General features: G+C 38.2%; 2 protein-coding genes across 4 annotated transcripts in view; one reads left to right on the top strand and one right to left on the bottom strand.

Moving 5' to 3' along the window:
- The window catches only part of PIGF (phosphatidylinositol glycan anchor biosynthesis class F), a 32,643-nt gene extending 23,794 nt beyond the window's left edge, over positions 1-8,849 (bottom strand). Inside the window, exons 1-4 of one of the 3 annotated variants that reach the window (XM_025992588.2) lie at positions 8,750-8,849; positions 6,774-7,022; positions 5,476-5,567; positions 3,929-4,045 (exon numbers count right to left, since the gene is read on the bottom strand). In XM_025992588.2, the coding sequence (XP_025848373.1) occupies positions 3,929-4,045; positions 5,476-5,567; positions 6,774-7,001 (437 nt within the window). In that variant the 5' untranslated portion in view covers positions 7,002-7,022; positions 8,750-8,849. Of the gene's footprint in view, positions 1-3,928; positions 4,046-5,475; positions 5,568-6,773; positions 7,023-8,030; positions 8,305-8,475; positions 8,498-8,749 lie in introns of those variants that run through there. The other 2 variants (XM_025992591.2, XM_025992589.2) reach the window with 2 other exon arrangements.
- An 83-nt stretch (positions 8,850-8,932) lies between these two features.
- CRIPT (CXXC repeat containing interactor of PDZ3 domain) lies at positions 8,933-19,742 on the top strand. Its single transcript, XM_025992593.2, has 5 exons — positions 8,933-9,083; positions 13,696-13,761; positions 14,657-14,711; positions 18,590-18,693; positions 18,974-19,742. Exons 1-5 carry the CDS (start codon positions 9,068-9,070, stop codon positions 19,036-19,038), a joined length of 306 nt encoding a protein of 101 aa, XP_025848378.1. The 5' UTR covers positions 8,933-9,067; the 3' UTR covers positions 19,039-19,742.
- Positions 19,743-20,229: the final 487 nt, after the last annotated feature.

The raw sequence follows: 20,229 nt of genomic DNA on the forward strand, positions 1-20,229 counted from the left end.
TTTTGTCAGTCTGCTAGCTGGAAAATGGTATTCCCCTTCCTATTATTTTTAGTTTTACTTTGTTATAGATCTTTCTGAGAAGGGATACAATGCTGATAGGTACAAAAACAAGGTGACAACAAATTAACCCTGAGAATCTCAAAATATTCAAGTCAAATTTTATAATAAATTTTTAAAGAGCTCTTTTTAACCCAGCAGAAAATAATAGGCATTACTGCAAGGTATATTGTTCAGGCTAAATGCAAAAATAGGGTTAAAGCAGAATCAAGAAACATATACATGTTCAATTTGTGGTAAGTTACTAAAAGAAATTAAGGATAGTTTCTCTGTTTCCCTTGAGTTTTTAAGTTTGATTTTTTTTTCAATTTAAAAATATTAGGGATTTTTATATATAGTCAACACTGCTATAATGTTTGTTTTTGAATATGCAAATTTGTTACAATTTGACTGAAATATTAGGGAACAACATGAGCAACTTCCTCTGTGAGAAACACTATGTGAACAAATAAAAACTGCACCCAATAGCATAGAGCAGTGTATGCATCTACAAAGCATGCATATCCTTCAAACATCTACAGGGTGGTACTGACATAAGGATAGGCATATAGGTCAATGGAAAAACACTAAAGATCATGTGTTTATGATCAAGTGATTTTTGACAAGGGTGCCAAAATTACTCAAAGGTGATTTTTTCAACAAATGGTGCTGGGACATCAGGTGAGCCACATGCAAAGAATGAAGGTAGATCTTTCCTTCACACCATATATGAAACCTAATACAAAATAGACCAAAGACCCAAGTGTAAAACCTAAAACTGTAAAACTCTTAAAAGAAAACATAAGAATAAATCTTTATGACTTTGGATTTGGCAATGGTTTCTTAGATAGGATCCTAATACATGCATAAGCAACAAAAGACAAAAACTGATGAATTAGATTTCATCAAAATTAAAATCTTTTGTCCTTCAAAGGACACACTGAAGAAAGTGAAAAGACAACCCACAGAAAGAAAAAAAATGTGCAAATCATGTATATGATAAAGGATTTGTATCTATAATAAGTAAAGAACTCTTACAACTTAATAGTAAAAAAGACAAACCCAATTAAAAAATGACCAAAGGATCTGAAGAAATATTTCTCCAAGGAAAATACACAATTGCCAACAGGCACATGAAAAGATGCTTGACACCATTAGTCAGTAGGGAAACACAAATAAAAAACACAAGGAGATAACAAACCACACCCATTAGGATGGTGATAATCAAAAGGCCAGATAATAACAACTGTTGGCAAGAACACAGGATGACTGGAACCCTCATACATTGCTGTGGGAATGTAAAATGGTGCGGCAACCTTGAAAAACAGTCTGGTAAGTTCCTCAAACAATTAAACAAGTAACAATAAGATCCAGCAATTCCACTCCTAGGCATATACTCAAAAAATAAATAAATAAAAGCATTATGTCCATACAAAAACCTGTATACAAATGTTTACAGCTGCTTAGTCATAACAGCAAGAAGTAGAAACAACCCAGATGTCCATCACTTGATGAACGGATAAAAAAAAATGTGGTACAGAATCACCCAATGGAATGTTACTCAGGCATAAAAAGGAATGAATTACTGCATAGATGAACCTTGAAAATATTATGGTTAAGTGAAAGAAGCCAATCACAAAAGATCACATATACATGATAACATTTTTATGAAATGTCCAGAACAGGCAATCTATAGAAACAGTAAAGAGATTAGTGGTTGCTTAGGGCTAGGGGAGGAGGGGTATGAAGTGATAGCTAAAGAATATGGGGTTTCTTTTTTGAGATGATGAAAATGTTCCAAACTTGACTGTGATGGTGGTGGACAATTTTTGTGAGTATACTTGAAACCGCTGAATTGTACACTTTAAATAAGCCAAGTGTATGGTATTTGAATTATATCTCAATACTACTTTAAAAAGTCCATCACCCTGGGTTGCTGGAAGGGAGGTAGGCCAGGGGGATGGGCTAAATGGGTGATGGGCATTAAAGACGGCACTCGTGATTGAGCACTAGATGCTGTATGTAAGTGATGAATCAATAAATCCTACTCCTGAAACTAGTATCACATTATGTTAGCTAACTGGACTTCAAATAAAAACCTGAAACATAAAAAAACAAAAACAAAACAAAACAAGCCCCAACTCTCAGCTCCCTTAGCTTCCTCCACGTGTATGAGTCACGCCTTCCACATCTGGTCCTTAATTTCCCATCAGATCTCCAACAACCCTCTGTTACCACTTCATAATAAGTTATGAGTGGCAAACTCTTCCCACACTACTTCCAAAAACAGATTTCAGGTTTTTTTCCAAGGAAAAGGACCATATTCATTATAATGTTTTTCAATTTCTTACCTATTTAACATGTATAAAACTATACTACCATTTAAATTAAGTTCCCATCTTTTTTATGTTACTGTCAAGGTTTTTGAGTGTTATCCTATCTTTCCTAGAGGCTCTGTATTTTTTATTGACTAATTTTGCATAGAGCAGAGATTTCTAGAAATGCATATGCCATACTATGGCAGAACTAATTGCAGAATCAGATTATATATATTATACATACACCATTATCAGAAACACAGTTTAAAGCTTGATAAATCACCAAGCCAAACCTATAACGTTTCAACTGGTTTTCACTGCTTAAAAATCTCAAACTAAAATGCTAAAAGAAATGAATGCCATTAGGGATACTATGGTAACAATGTGGGAAAAAGTTTTCAGTGATTACACTTTTGCTTTCTAGAGACATTTATCAACACTGTAAGATGGTTCTGAAGGGAAATGATATTCATTTCGAAAGGAAAGAGTCAGTAATTTATAGAGCCTAGCTACTAGCCAGCATGCATCCTCTGTACTACTTGGGCTGTTCCCTTCCAAATCACAACAAAATACCGCTTTCATTTCAGTTTCTTTGGCTTCGTTCATAGGGATGTCTTTCCCCTTCCCCTTCATCTCACCAAGTCTCACATTCCTGATCCAAATCCTTTATATAGATCATTGCCCACTCCAGCTCATTCGTTAGCGGTTTCCTGCCCCTCCAAGTTCCAACAACACTTACTATCGGATTTACACAATTTTAATCTCATAGTTTGTCCATTTTATTTTTATCCCTTTGAACATATAAATTCTCAGGGAGAGAATCATGGCTAACACTTCAGAATGCACACAAAGCTTGCACAGCATGGAGCCGAGTAAGAGCTCTAGACGTTTTTGCTACTGGGTGATAAAAAGGACAAAATCACCAGCATCAAATAACCTCCAGCTTTCTTAGATACAATTTAACCTTTTTTTTTTTTTCTGATACGAACCATTTCAATGCCTTTCAAGAAGCTAAAATTTTAACTTAGCTGTGCTGAATTTATTTATGGCTGCTAAGGAAATAAAATCCTGTAAAACTTGCACTCAGATGTTTAACCACAAAAGAGGCTAAACAAGAAATTATAGTTGTCACCAAGCATTTTTAGATTGTAGACTTCAATTCTACCTTATAAGATGTATGGAAGCAATTTTATCTGCAAAAATTTTATCACAGTAACAAATCATCCCTGAAAAGCGGTTTTCAAAGCCTTTTTTGAAAGCAGAAACCTTTCGTTTTTTTTTTTTTCCCAAACAAAAGGCTACATGGAATCCTACCATACAGAAGAATACCAGAGCTGATCTTGCTAAAGTGGAAGAAGAAGCTTCTAGTTCTACCTGCTTAAGTCCCCCTCAAATGCATACAACCCATTCCCTACCCCCAGTCTCCAACTGCAGTGGGTCCCTAAGGCATCCCTTAGAACCACAGAGTCTTGAAAATTACTCTCAGAATAATCAGAAAGCTACCATGGGTAGAAAAACACTACATTAATTTTTTAAAATTTCAAACATCACTAAAATATAAAATTAAAACTTACCCATTTCTACTGAATACTCTTAGCCATGCTTTGATGTTTGGTCCTAACAAACACAAACACGGTACAGTAGTAAAAGTAGACAAAATAACTGCAAATAAAAATGTTTCCAACACCAACCTAGGGGAAAAAATTAGCAATTTTTTAAAAAGCATTAAAGGCATGTACACACATAATCTTGGTTACTTAAATAGATTTAACATAAAAACATTTTCATACACTTTACTTTGAAAGGTAACATGCATCCTACTAAAATGATAACTACAAAAAATTTTTACTACCGAAAATACAAGCTATAAAAAACAATCTAGCAAATATCTGGCTTTAATGACAGAGTTCAGAAGTGTTAAATACCCTCTGATCCACATGAGACTCTCCACTGCAAGAAACTCCATTTTTAGATAATTAACTTTCTTTCTGAATAGTCTCTGGAAATTTCTCTGCAACCACTGGTTTAACTCTAGCTTATACTGGAGACACTTGGAAAGCTAGAGAAACTAAAGATTGAGGGGCTGCACCCCTAGAGTTTCTGAGGCCTGAGAATTCACTTTTGATAAAATGCTGATGCTGCTAGTTTTAGAACCATTGTGCAAGATATTCATTCCATTCTAAAATGGATTAAATAAAACCATTACAAAGGTCTTGTCCTCCCCTCTCTAGAAAAGAACTACCTGTTAATTTAGTATGTGTATGTATATAATTGTGTAAATATGTATAAAACTACATACAGAGCTATATGTGTCACATCACTTGTTTCACCGTGATCTTAATCACTGCTAAATGAAGTTTCTCAATTTATGATGAACATTGTATTAAAAATATTCATGAATTTAGTTTTTCAAAAAAAAAAAACAAAAACTGGTCAGCTTTGAAAAAGTGTTGAGTTAAATTTAAATTTTGCTTTTAAATTATCAACATTAGGTTATAAATAATTAAAAACAGGAATCTATTGACTTTTTTTTTAATAGGTTTTATTTATTTATTCATGAGAGACACACACAGAGAGAGAGAGAGGGGCAGAGGCAGAGGGAGAAGCAGGCTCCCTGTGGTGAGCCCCATGCAGGACTCAATCCCAGAAACCCAGGATAACCACTGAGCCACTCAGGAGTCCTTCTATTGACATTTCTTAAGACAAAATATTTTCAAGCACTTAGTTACTATTTGTAACTAATTTATACATATCATTATAAGTAAGTTCCCTTAGAGGTTCTAGGGCCACACATTTATTGGTATAGTTTCTCATCTACCTACCCGCCCCCCCTTCCACATGCAATGGGGTAATAGAAGGCTAGGTATAGGAGTAGTTAATGAATTGAGTTATTCTTATTACTAACTAATAATAATTAAGAATTCAGTTACTCTTAATTTTGCTATGAAGTAATGTTAAAAGTGTATCATTACTAAGAAAGGGCAATGATGTCAGTATCCTTCTGTGATCCAGTAATTAAACACACCATGGTTCTTCTTTCACCCCCAACAAAATCAGTGCTTTGTTTAATAAACAAGTATTTTAAAATATAATCGCCTTAAGGTAAAAATTTCAGACTTACTCTATGAGTGGTGCTCCATATAGAACAAAAATTACATGAAAGAAGAAACATGACATAAGAAAGTAGATACAGCATTTCAAAAATCTGGTTACCTAAAAAAGAAATGAGAACAATCTGAAGACTCAAGACAATGCCTAGAAGACAGCAAATGCTTCCACTTTATCTACAAATACAACTTATTCCCATGCGTGAAACAGTTGAACATTCTTTACTTCAGGCAGCCTGACATCAGATCCCATTTCCTGTGCAGTCAGGTATGCAGTCCTCCAGACAGCCCCATAAAACAACCTACAAGTCACAAACCATCCCCCATATTCCACCCACCCAATCAGCACTAGAATCAAAAACCATTTCTGTTTCTAAGGTATGTATTGAGTATGTTACTACTCAGTATTTAGAAAATATTTTACCAACAACAGAATGCTATGATACAAAAAACACACAGTCCTTATTATGTGACACAGGACATTTTTGCAACAAATAAATGCTACACTTTTTTTTTTCATTAAAAACAAAATCCCTAAGAAAACTGTACCCAAAAAAGCACTATACTAAATAATTCCCCAAATTATATTCATGTGATTATATGATGCACATGAAAAAAAGACCTGAATGTCTGCAAGTCAGTGCAGGACCTACTTGATTTGGAGCTTAAGAAGATCTAATTATAAAACACAGAGTGAGCTTTTTAATCATAGGGCATTAAATGTGTTTTAAATTACCTAAGAGAGCTTACACATAGTATTACATAATGTTAAGTGAGGACTCTATTAATTTAAAGTAGTAGCCAAGTGTTCTACAATAGTGAATATTTCAAAAAACAGATTTGATAATCTGAAAACTTTAACACCATTTAGTCAAGGAAGGCCATGTTCAAAACAAAGCTACCACAGAGGCTTATCTTGTAATTTTTTAAAAACCCATTAAGTTTCTTTCAGAAATGGAAAAAAATAAATGAAGATAAACTGAAATGTCTTATAAAGTAAACTTTATAAAGATATGATTGCTACATCAGGTATTTATCTTCAATGGTGACCTAAGACATGACTATCTAGGTTCATAATGCTGAAATATCCACCAAAGACCTAATTCCACAACTGATGCATGACAAGGATCTATCCAAATATTGTGGGCAACCTTCCAGCAATGACAGGCTACTGATTTGAGGGGAAAAAAAAAAATCAGGTTCTCTTTACTCACTGTAAATAACTACATGAGTACTTGACTTATACTTTATTCTTTTATTCAAAGAAACACCACCTCTATCTAAAAATCAATTACCAAGAAATAAGCCTTACCTTGTATGATATTGAACTTCTTTTAGAGGATGCATTTGGTTTCACTATTAAATATAACACTAGATTGACGGCAGTTACAGAAACAGAACAGATGCACAACCATGTCAAGTGTGTTTCCAATATTGAGAAATTCTCCAAGAAGAACGATGGAATGCAGATGCTTAAGATAATTGAAAATATGCACAAAAGATGGGTATACAGTAGTCTCTTGATATCAGTATCTTTCATGGTGTTTTCTCGAGACGCTATCTAATGAAAAACAAATTAAGAGCATATCCAATAATGATTTTTTTCCATTGTCTAAATGCTCCAACGCCTAAAAGTAAGCATGAACAAATCAATTTTCTATGCGCAATAATTATGAGTTTCAGAATATGGGAAGATGCATACGTATAAAATACATATAGACTAGTTTGGCTCAAAAAGGTCTTAGAACCTAAAAAGGCCAAACTTAGTAATTTCTTAAATATTTGTAACCAGTTTCTGTAAAAGGGTCATGTACTAAGACCAATTAAGGGATTCGTTTCCTTTTCTTTTTCTTTCTCTTTTTTGTCAAAATCACAACGGTGAAAACAAACACGCAGAGATTAATGATTTGCTCTGGTTGGAAATATAAGCTATGCATTCTCCGATCCATGGATACACTCTGACTAAACTGCTTTTTTTCTTCTTTGTAACCACTAGGGACCCTTGTCTAACATCACAGTAGTTCACCTCTTCTGGCAAATGACAAGCAATACCAAGTGCACACCTCAGTACTCAAATGGTGGCCAGTGTAATCAAGAAAGGCCAAAGAACATTATGCTAAACTAAGGGATCCCAATGCTCCAGAAATGCCGAAATGACATTGTCCCTTACAGGTGCTAGGTTCCAATCAAAAGTAGGGCATAAGTAGAAGAAGAAAAATCTTTCTCTCTATAAAATACACATCGTGGTATGTATAACATATATGTTAATTTATAAATTACCTAACACAGAGCTTATACATAGTACTGGCTAATATCAAAGTAACAGTCCACATGTTACCCATGTTACACTGTGGTTGAATATTCCAGAAAAACAAAAAGGCAAGTCAAGGCCTTATCTTTACAGCTCTGATCTAGTTCACATTATAACTTTCCAAGGCAAATATTCTGATAAGGAAACAGGCTAAGGCACGTTGGGAGACATGTCCAAGGTCCCAAGGTCCCAAGGTCCCAAGCTCCCAAGCACTATAGCCACGTCAAACCCTCGCCTCTTTGACATAAATCTACACACCAGGGACCGAGGAGGGGATGAAGAGCAGGAAGGGAGGAAGGAAACATCTCTGGCAGATCCGCTGACCAAGGGGCAGGGGCGCAGGATCCGGAATACACCGTCTGAACGGACTATCCCTTCGGGTATTTTTCTGGGCCGCTCTCAGGATCCCAAGTGATATGGGCAGAGGAGGCTCTAATACACGGGGCAGCACCCAACTGCTTACTGAATGAATGAACGAACGAGGAGAAGAGGGTGGGCCAAAGGTCTGCCCCCCCCGCGAAAGCAGCCCCGGGGGTGGGCCCTAGCGAGCACACCCCGACGGCCAGGGCCCGCGCCCCCGCGGTCGCACCCGGCCCGGGGCCACCGCCCTGGAGGCTGCGGAGCTCACCCGCGGAACCCGCGGCACCTGTCCCTGCAGCCCCCCCGCCAACCTCGGCCGCTCGGGACTCTGCCCAAGCCTCACCCGGCGCCCGTGTGAACGGGGGCGGCGCGCTGAGAGGCATAATCAAAAGGGCACGGGCGCGGAGACCAAGACAAACGGAGGGCCGCACCCACAAGGACGGATGCGAGGGCCGGGTCCATCGGGGCTGCCCCCGGTCACGCCGCAAGGGTGGCCCTCGGACGGGCGGCGGGCGCCAGCGGCCGGGGGCACAGACGCTCGCGGTCACGTGGGCAGTGGGTGGGGGCCGCTGGCACCCCGGGAGGCTCGCGTGCCGGGCGGGCGCCGCTGCGCTTACCTAACTCTCCCGCCAGCGGAAGAGAAGCGTGAGCTACTACCTCCCACCATCAGGTACGACTCGCCGCCCTGGCCAACGCGCAGGCGCAAGCCTGTGGGGCGGAGACCCAAGACGGCACAGCCAATTGCAGGAGCGGAGGGGCGGGCAATGGGAGAAGCCCCGCCTCCCACGGCCTTTCAGGTGTGGGATGGGCGGGGCGGAGGGCGGGGCGGCCGGAAGCGGATTTTCGTAACCCGGAAGGGGACGCCTGCCCCGGCTGTTGTGTTGACATTCTCGAGCTGCTGCTGTTTCTGCGGCCGGGGGAACCGTCGGGGAAGGATGGTGTGCGAAAAATGTGAGTTAAGGGGCTGAATCTTTGGGAGGAGGCCAGGAGAAGCTAGCAGGAGTTCTCCGGGGACTTCGCCTTTTCTCTGTCTTTTCTTCGGTCTCTGATTCCAGCCTTTGTCCTTTATCCCTTTGACCGTTCCCATTGGTTTTGCATTCGGAGTGTTCTCAGTTTTGTACTAATTTGTCTATTTCCTTTGCCTCCCCCAGCCCCACCCCGGGATTTCATCCCACACAGCTCTTGACTGGCTCCTTAGCCTCACAGACCCTCAGGATTGGAATGGATCTTAAAAGTCATTTTTACAACACCCGGAGTTTCCAGATATAGCAGACATTTAAAAAAATGAATACTTTTTTTTAAGGAGAAGTATATCCCATGCAATATTTGAGACTTGTCTTTGCTTGCAACTCCTTAGTACTGAAAGTGCTTTGGCTTACCTTTAGGACAGGACAATACTAAACCACCATTCATTGTTTATTTGAAATTTAAATTGAACAGGGCATCCTGTATTTTAACTAGCAACCCGAAGTTAGCATCCTTAAATGTTGGCTTAAATGTTCTTTGCATGAATACCTGAGGTCTTGAGGCAGGGTTCAGAAGGCCCCACTACCTTCAAAACAGTCTGCGTAGATGCCACTGGCTTTTAGAAAGTTCCTTCCTGGGCAGCCCCGGGGGGCCCAGCGGTTTAGTGCCGCCTTCAGCCCGGGCGTGACCTGGGGTCCCACATCAGGGTTCCTGCCTGGAGCCTGCTTCTCCCCCTGCCTGTGTCTCTGCGGCTCTCTCTGTGTGTCTCTCATGAATAAATAAATAAAATCTGAAAGGAAGGAAAGGGAAAGGAAAGGAAGGGAAAGGAAAGGAAAGGAAAGTTCCTTCATCCCTACAGTTGCCAGGCAGTGATTCTAATGCAAACCCTTGAGGTTTCTGGAAAGTATCTTAGGATTTCTTTGATGTCACAGACTGTCTATATGTTTTAAAACGGCTGTCATATCCCTAAGTCTCTTTTTCCTCAGGCTAGACTTTTCTGAACAAGATTTCAAGTCCTCTTATCTGGATTAACATTAACTTGATCAATTCTGTTTATATTCTCCCCTCCCCCCCAGTAGATAAACCTTTGAACACAGGCACCCATGAGTTTGGATCACAGGTTTTACATTATGTAAAGGAATAACCATGGTGAGTTACCTAATATTTCTTGGCTCCAGTTTTCTTCTCTGAAAAATGAGAATAATACATAATTTATGGGGTTTTGTGAGAATTAGATAATGCAGGTAAAGCCTGATATAAAAGTGCCTTAGTGTATACTCAAAAACTGGTTATTCCTATCATAACTCCCAGTATGTGGCACTCAGCATTAAACTCTGCTCCATTTTATGAGGAGTAGAGTGGGACTGATATTTTCATTTTTCTATGCTTTACATCATCATCTCACAAGAAGCTTTTAAAAAATTATTGCAGTTCTACCAATTGACATAGGTAGAAGTCACCCATTTAAAATGTGCCATTCTGTTATTTTTAGCGTATTCACAGGGTTGTGCGACCATCACCACAATCAATTTTAGAATATTTTCATTGCTCCAAAAAGTACATTAAGCTGTTTGACATTGACGTCCTTTTAACTCTACTCCATCCAGTACTTATGAGGTTTTTTGGTTTTGCTTGTTTGAGTAACTGTGACTTACATATATTTAGGTTATGCACCTTCCCCATGTCTTTTCTCTTATGTTGGGTAGTTCCTAAACATGTAAATTAGCCTTCTTTGTAATTTGTGTTAATTTGGTACATTTTAACTTTAGAGGCCTGGCATTCTGATGGGCTTAACTTGTTTTGTGTGATGTTCTTTACACCATAAGTGCTTTTTTCCCAGGAAAATTGAGGATACTGGGCAAATTGTGAGAGGTAATTTCCTAAGGCACATAAAAATTTTGAGAACCCAAGATCGGATGTGATGTTAAAATACACATAGTTTGGCTCTGGGACGTGATATATGTCATAAAAGGTCATTTGTTTTTTACTTCTCTGCACTTCTGAAAGTCTGTATTATTTCTTTGCTCTAATACCTTTCTACCTTCTATACCATCTTATTCCCCAAATAAAAATAGACTCTTAATTCAAAGACCTTTCTTTCAGTCCCTTTCTGCTTCTCTGTGACTTTGAAACTTGATCTAGATTCTCTTTGAATTTACTTCTCTTCTTCTTTACCATTATAATCTCCAAGTTTTCTTATTCTCCCTCTCCCTTAAAGTAGATATTTCCCAGTGATCGATATCTGCCCTTCTTTTGACTCTTTGTTTTGGAAATATCTGGCTTCAAGTAGTTTATCCATGCCAGTGCATGTCTAATCCACATCTCCAGCCGACTTCTCTCTATACCAAGACCAATAGAAGAAATTTCTCTAGACAATACTGGGAACCTTCATCTCTGGTTGTTACATCGTAGTTTAGTACTTCCAAGACTGAATTTGTCATCCTACTTTATAAATCTGTAACTTCTCTTCCATCATTTAATGGCATGGCAGTCCTCCCAGTCACCCATTCATAAAGCCTTATTCATCTCTCATTCGTTCTGGTATCCCTTTGTCAACCTGCATCCAAACACTTGCCTGTCCTGCTATTGTTACTTCCATTCAATAGCTCATATTTCCCTAGCCTCTCATTTACCCCTTAAATAACCTACCTGAGGTCCCCATCACTCTTGAGTTAGACTAATGTGATCCCCTCCCAGCTCCTTTCTCTTCAAACTGTGCTCTCTCTGCTTTTGCCTCTTCTCTCCTTAAACTGTCCTGCATGCATGTGAAGGCCCCTGGGGAAAACTCATAAATGAACCAATTGGTACCACTAAAAGTGTACAATTCCTATTCTCCAAGATCTTTAATACTATTCATTGGTCTTTTTTACTTATCTTTAGTCAGCCCTCTTGCCCTTTGTCACTAGTGACTATTCCAAACTCTCTAATCCCTTAAATTTCCCCCACCTTCATCTACCTCATCCTCTGTTGACAAATACCTCCTTATAGGTATAAGACAAGCAAGGTAATTAAATGGGAACATTGTCAACTTCTTTTATGATACCTGTAAACAGAACCACATCCATACTCATTTACTTCTTTCCCTTTCTTTTTCCAAGAAAAATTCTACTCGTGTCCTTGTTGCCATCCTTCCGTACCTCTTTATTTGTCACTTTATCCTTTGGAATCTTTCATCAGCTCCCCTTCCAAATAAAAACGCTCAATTAAACCCTGACTCCATCTTTCATTCTTGCATTTTTGTCACCTTTTCATTCATGCAACAAGTATTACATTCCTACCAAATGCTAAACAGTAGGACCAAAGGGTAGAGACCGTGTCTTACCATCCCTTCATCATTATGCCAGGGCATGGTTTAGAGTAATCACAACAGACATTTGAATTGAACCTAAATATAAGTGCACTCTATCATTTCCTGAATTTAAAGCCTTTAATAAATACTCAATGTGCAGAGAATAATTTGGGGTTTTATATTTGGAGCCCGGATTCAGGATGACCCTCCACAATGAGGGCTTAGCTTATCTTTCCAACTTTATTTTCACTTACTCTTACCTTCACTCTGGCCAAACCAAGCTACTTTGCAAGACCACATGTACCCTTAGCTTTCCATGCCTTCATTCAAGATACAGCCTTTCTCTAGTTTGCCTTTATCCTCTCTCCTCTGTCTTCACAATCCCATTGCCACATCCAGACCCTCTTCCTGTCTCCTCCAAAGGCTTTCCTGGATTTCCCTAGCTCAGGTTATTTCTTCCCCGATGGTATTTCTCCTAGTACTTTAGCCATCCATTACTATGCTTTTTATTTTCTAGTTTATATTTTGGTTTGAATGGTTCTTTTTCAGAGGTCTCTCACCTCTCTAAAAATCTGATGAAAGCTATGGACTCTCTCCCTCTTTTTTTTTTTTTTTTTAATTTATTTGTGCACTTGAGGGAGCACAAGCAGGGGGAGGGGCAGAGGGAGAGGGAGGAGCAGACTCCACACTGAGTAGGGAGCCCCATGTGGGGTTCAATCCTAGGACCCTGAGATCATGACCAGAGCTGAAGGCAGACACTTAACTGACTGAGCTACCCAGGTGCCCTGAAAGCTATAGACTCTTACAAGAAAAAAATGGATATACAGTAGTTTGGTATACAGCTTCATCCTGTCCACTTGTCTTCTGAGGTCTAGCCATGGAACCCAGACTAAGGACTTCTATTAGAGAAAATAGTATATTGTATATTCCTTGAAACCTAGAGCTTTATCTTATTTATCATTTTATTTTTCTCTGAACTCTCTATAGTGGTTTATATATCATAAGTGCGTAGTAAATATTTATGGAATAAATATGTGTACCAGATTTGTTTAGATTTTTCAGATTTATTTAAAGCATACATATACAGGGAAAGCCTGCCATTAGCCACCATACTGTACAGATTTTACTGGGTCAGGTACCCATTGCCCACAGTTAGTATCTTCAGTTTCAGTTCGTAGCCCGTACCCCAGCATGAAAAGGCTCCTACTGCAAGACAGTGGTTGATACACTGAACTTTAGGCACAATGTAGTGTATTTATTAAATAGTAAATCCAAATTCCCCTTACTTTTACTATCTTGTTATAACAGGTGAAAAGAAACTTGGTACTGTTATCACTCCAGACACATGGAAAGACGGTGCAAGGAATACCACAGGTATTTTTCCATTTGGGAAAGAGAAGTTGAATCCAGTACTTCCTGTGACTAATGTTTTAGCTTTTACATTATTTGTAAAAAGAACTCTTTTATGTGCAAAGTATTCCATCTTTTTTTTTAATATTTTATTTATTAGAGAGATTGTGTATGCAAGCAAGATATGGGGGAGGGGCAGAAGGAGAGGAAGAAGCACACTCTCCACTGAGCAGGGAGCTCAATCCCAGACCCTTGATATCATGACCTGAGCTAAAGGCAGCTACTTAACCAACTGAGCCATCCAGGTGCCCTCATCTCCTAAATATTAAAGAATTCCAGATCCCCTAACAATTTAATCTTTTTTTTTTATTTGTTAGGCAAGAGATAGCAAAATCATGAAATGATTTTCAACCAATGAGTAGATCATAGTAACTGATTTGATTCCACTTTATTAAAGTGTGTATTCCTCCCTCTTCACCTGACTTTTATAAAAATTCATGAACAAATCATTCACACATTTACGTTTTCACCATCATATCATTATACATAGTTGAGATATTTCTAAAGGGAAAGAAAAGAAACACTTGTACTGTATTCAGGGTCTTTGGCACCACAGTAGTGACTTCAAGATTTTACACTAGATAAATTAAATGTAGACCCATCCCTAAAGTCCTCTTGAGTCTGAGAAATAAAATGGATTATCCACAGTTTTACTGTTTCATAATAAATGTTTCCTTTTGAAGTAATGTCTTAAAAACCTGGCTATTAACTGAGGATTTTTGAAAATTTTTATATAGGATATTCAAGTGGTAGGAGGTCAAAGAATGAACTCTTTAACTAATTGTTAAAAGTTAAATGTATATATTATAGTGAAATGTGCAGAAATAACCTACTAAAATACATGTATATCTTGATTTAGAAAGTGGTGGAAGAAAGTTGAATGAAAATAAAGCTTTGACTTCAAAAAAAGCAAGGTAAGTATAGAAGCAGCCACTCCACCTGCAGGCATCTGACTTTCCACTCTTTTTGGTCTTAAGCATACCAGAATGAATTGGGTATGCATCATTTTGTCGTGATAAAACTGGTCAGTAGTTCCTAGCATGCAAAGCCAAGCTATCTGTTATAACCTGCTGGCTTCACCCTGCTTCTCCTCAGTGTATCAACATATGAAGATATTAGAGCTATATTTTTTCATATATATAATTTCAGCAGAAAACATGACTTTTATTTTATCTTGTTCTTTTTTTTTTCTTTTGAAAACTGGTTTCTTGCCTTATCCCTAAAATCACTTTGTAGTTTCATTCAGGTGCTTCAGTGTGGTATGTTTTATAGGACTAGTTTTAGAATAATATTGCTTGGTTTGGTTTTATTTTAGGTTATTTTATCTAGTTCTTAAATAACATAAAAATAGGAGGCAATAGATGTGGACAGATCAGAAGCTCTGAAGTCAGCCCTAAGTTTGAGTTTAGACTGTCCCTGTCTAGCTCTGGGACCTTAAGGAAGGAAGTGAAGCCAGTTTCTTGACTTTTTTGAACTTTACTTTTTCATCTAAGAATGGAGATAAAAGTGTCTCCCACCCTAAAAACCACTTTGAACTCTATGCTTTATTATTTCCAGTCTTAAAAAAATCCATGAACTCTTCCAATGCCACCCCATTTCCTTGCTTCCCTTCACAGCAGAAGTTTTCAGAAGCCTTATCCAGATGCTTTCTCAGTGTCTGTAAAGTTCCGTTCTTGACTTCAGCCACTCCAGTCAGGGCTTCAGCCCCACCAACTCATGCAGCTATTCTCGGCAGGATCACACCTAATGGACTTCTCTATTCTCATTTTCTTTAACCTTTGTAATGACTTTCATTTATGCAACCTTCTATTCTTCTCTCTCTCTCTCTCTCTCTCTCTTTTTTTTTTTTTTTTGTATAAACTCTACCCCCAATGTGGGACCTGAACTCAAAGTCTCAAGATCAGAAATCACATGCTCCATTGACTGAGCCAGCCTGATGCTCCTGCAACCTTCTATTCGCTTGGCTCTGGAGTACCATACTCTTTTTTCCTCCCAACTCACTGTTCCTTCTCAGTCAAGTGCCTCTAGACTCAGTCCTAGACCTTTCTCTTTTTTTCTGTTTATAAATGTGTAATCTCAAGTGACTTTAGTCTAATGGCTTTAAATTCAAACTGTATGTTAATGACTCCCAGATCTATACCTCCTGTCCTGACTTCTCCTCTGAACTCCAGAAATATATCCGACTACCTACTTGACTTATCAATTTGGTGTCTAACAGGCAACCTCTTGTTTCTGCAGTCTTCCAACCAGATTCTTATCATCTACTACTGTCCAGTCCAAGCCTTTCAAGCCTAAGAGCTAGAATTCTGCACTGATCCCTTCGTTTTCCTCACTTCCCTTTCATCAGCAAGTTCTTTAGCTCTGCCACCAACATGTAACTGAATCCACCTGCTTCTGTTAATCTCACTATTATTATCCTCTCCCAAACCACTGGTTATTTCTTTCTTAGATGCCGTAAGATCTTTCTATCTTTCTGCTTCTTCTCTAATTCTTTAGAGTTCAGTCTCATAGTAGCCAAAGAGGTCCTTTAAAGGGCACATAAGTGCTTTTCTCAGAACCCTGCATTGCTTTTCTTTTCACGTAGAATATAATCTAACCCCTCTTTCACTTGCAAGGTTTTCCATGATCCGGCCCCTCCCACCTTTCTGAATTCCTCTTGACCAACTCCTGCATCAAATAGACCAAGCCCACTCCTACTAGAATTGGTTCATGCTTGCTGCTCCCACCTCCTAGAGCCTGTCCTGCAGAGCTTACTGTATGGAGTGGGTCCCTAACCAGCATTTGAATTAATGTCTTCCCTCCTTCCCCTCATGTCTACCACAATATCCTGTTTGAATTTTTCTCTACAAGGCATATCACCACCTGAAAAGCGTGTTTGCCTTTATATACTGTCTGTCCTTTACCTGTTGGTCTTATTAGAATGTCAGCTTAAGGAGGGCAAGAGGCTTTGTCTGTTAGATTCCTCTTTTGTATGAAAACAATAACAGGCTTATGGTAGGCACTCACTATATATTTGCTGAATGTCACCTGTTTCATGACATTATCTCAAGGATTAGAAATAATAATAATAATAATAATAATAATAATAATAATAATAATATTTTTACTACCTGTAGTGCCTGGCACTTAATGGCGCTTATTAAGTAATGGATATAAAACAGCATAGTAGACTTAATCTTCAATAAAGCATCACACTAAGTATTACTCTGACTTACCAATGTCCCCTACGACCATTCAGTTATTAACTATGTCATAATTTTTATGGATTGTACAGTTTTAGATACTTCCAGTTCCTTTATGTTCCCAGCCTTACTCCAATATCATTAAGAAGTAGCTATTACTTTGGATACTCTAAATGTCTCACTTTGGAAATTGTACTATTGTATTACATGAATATAAGATACCACATTTAATAGACATGTCATTGCTTTAAGAAAGGAAAAGCCCTGCCAATTAATTGTAAGATTTCAGACATACTAAAATGGGCACCTTAGAGATTTTATTTATTTATTCATGACAGAGAGAGAGGCAGAGACACAGACAGAGGGAGAAGCAGGCTCCACACAAGGAGCCTGTTGTGGGACTCGATCCTGGAACCCTGGGGAGCCACCCAGGTGTCCTAAATGTGCACCTTAGAATAAAATGTGAAGTGAAAGTAGTCATCCATATGGCTACATACAAATCGAGCTTTTTAAAAAGAGTGCACAGTAAAGTGACATTCTTTTGGGTTTGGAAAAATTAACCTTTGAAAATGAACTTTTGTATTATATCCCAAGAGAAGAAACCAGGTCTAGGATAGTGTTGGTATTCGGTATATGAGTATTGTTACAAAAGTTATGGCCAATTTAGGGGAAATTATCTTCTACTCCATTCACTATAAGGTGGCATTTTTATGTAGTAGAAACTCTTTTATGCAAAGGAATCAGGTCAATTAATGGAAAATGTCAGCTAAAGGAGGCAATTATTAAACGATACACTTACTGTAAGTCACAGCACATCACAGCACATGCATTCATCAGTCATTTGGCACTGAGACAGGCTTTTTGAGTATGAGTCTACTGATAAGAGCTTTCTTCATCATTTACCTTACATAAATCATAACCAGAAGGCTCATTTGCAGTATCTTTCAAGCGGAGCAAGAACTGACATACTTGCAAAGTGCCAAGTCCTTCCACTTACGATCTTACCCCTATTTTGAAGTTGTCTCACCGAATTCGGTGGCAGTTCAGTGATTCACACTTATCTAGCCATCCTAAACCATTCTCATAGTTTTTTTTTTAATTTTTTATTTATGTATTTATTCATGAGAGACACAGAGAAAGAGGCAGAGACACAGGCAGAGGGAGAAGCAAGCTCCACGCAGGGAGCCTGATGTGGGACTCGATCCCGGGACTCCAGGATCACACCCTGGGCCAAAGGCAAGCACCAAACCGCTGAGCCACCCAGGTGTCCCCATTCTCATAGTTTTTAAGAGAATTGGTCACTCTTTTTGCACCCACATTTCATCAGTTTCCATAATATGTAACTATATCACACAAATATATGGGCAAATACAATTCATAGAAACAGGTTTGGGATTAAGTAACTGACTCTTCATAAGCATGCAACTCACATGGAAGGGGCAGCAGTGTGCAGGTGCAGTGAGAGGAGCCAGCTGCAAGTGTGCCTGTCAGTTGTAGAGTTTGACAGAGGGAACGAAGAGCATGGATTAATCCCATTTGTTGCTTAAGGAAGGTCATTTAAGTGTTCTGTTCTATTATACATCTTTTTTCTCTTAAAAACACAACTCTAGATTTGATCCATATGGAAAGAATAAGTTCTCCACTTGCAGAATTTGTAAAAGTTCCGTGCACCAACCGGGTTCTCATTACTGCCAGGGCTGTGCCTACAAAAAGGGTAAGTTTCTTTCAAAACCCATTTTTTTCTATTCATATCAAGGAATAGCCATTCATAGATTCTGTTAGTCAAGTGTTCTTTTCTCTAAGGCAAGATAAAACTTAGAACTTGTTCCTAGTTACAGGTCTGTGCTTTGTTTTGCTCTACTCTCACACTGTTAACTTGCATTTTAAATTTTAGGAGTGACTTAAATAAACCAACTGTTGATAATAGATATTTGATTGGTATTATTAGTTGGTATTATGATTTGATTGCTTACATGTTTGTTTATTTGTTTTAGGCATCTGTGCAATGTGTGGAAAAAAGGTTTTGGACACCAAAAACTACAAGCAAACATCTGTGTAGATATATTGATGACGTTTCTGGCTTTCTACATGATTTTACATTTTGCTTTGAATTTTCAAGACATAACATAGGTGTTTAAGTTACAAAATGACACATTTTAAGACAATATCAAACCGAGGAAGTTGGTTGGTATTCATTTTTTTGCTCTTAAGCAGTTCTAAAAAAAAAAGGTCTAAACAATAACAGAATAGTTTCCTGCCATAGTTCTTTTCCTCACAAACATCCTACTGAACTAGAGTAACTGGCAAATTTAATGAAAAATATTTTCCTGTTTCTGTAGATGCTTTTTATTTATCATTGTTCATATAATTCTTATCCTCATCACTCTGCTTCACAGGGCATTGAAATATCTGAGACCATTATAGCTGAATAGTTCCTTAGTCATTAGCCCAGACCCAAATCGCAGTTGTATTTATGATACCTTTTATTTGTTCTTGAAGCCAAAGTGCCAGTACCTTTTGTCTGAGAATGAGAACACAAGGGTCACCCCATGTGTGTCCAAATGAATACACTGAATTTCAAAAAAATATATTTTATGTACATTACCTTGAACTCAAACTGTCATGAAAGCTAAGAAAACAGTGCTCATCTATGGGAATGTGTAATGAATGAGTTACCACTCTTGAGAAAAGCTCCTTGAAGCAAAAAACAAACTTTTTTTTATCTCCCCTCCCACCCACCAAAAATAAATAAAACAAAACCAACATTTTGGCTCTTCTTTTATATATAACACGACTGCTAAAAGATTACTTTGAGGTCAAAGATTTTTTCTTATGCTGCCTTCAGAGGTTTAGGACTTCTGCTTTTGAAGCTTGCAGCCTACTATGGGAAACCAAAAACATATTTCCTATTGCCAAGTGCAGTAGGTAAAAATACACATCATTATAAAATATATAGGATAAATAACAATGATATACATGTATAGATACTACATTTCTATTTGTTTTTGAATTATGATGGAAAGTACTTAAAGTTTTAACTGTTTCATTTACCTGTAATGTTTTTAAAATAGTGTTTCTCTGGGCTACATTGCTATTCTTATCCGCAATGATCATAAGGATGATGCAAAATACAACAAATATAGCTCTGGGACCAGGAAGTATCTTCTCACACTTTAATCAATTGTTTTTGTTTTTGTTTTTGTTTTAAATCAATACAAGGGGGACGCCTGGGTGGCTCAGTAGTTAAGCG

Source organism: Vulpes vulpes, chromosome 16, assembly GCF_048418805.1.
Source record: "Vulpes vulpes isolate BD-2025 chromosome 16, VulVul3, whole genome shotgun sequence".
Lineage (NCBI taxonomy): Eukaryota > Metazoa > Chordata > Mammalia > Carnivora > Canidae > Vulpes > Vulpes vulpes.

What these genes read in the sequence shown, in the direction of transcription:
- CRIPT (XM_025992593.2), top strand. An exon ending in TTGACTTCAAAAAAAGCAAG is followed by an intron (nt 14,712 to 18,589) that starts GTAAGTATAGAA and finishes ACACAACTCTAG; the next exon opens with ATTTGATCCATATGGAAAGA. An exon ending in GGGCTGTGCCTACAAAAAGG is followed by an intron (nt 18,694 to 18,973) that starts GTAAGTTTCTTT and finishes TATTTGTTTTAG; the next exon opens with GCATCTGTGCAATGTGTGGA.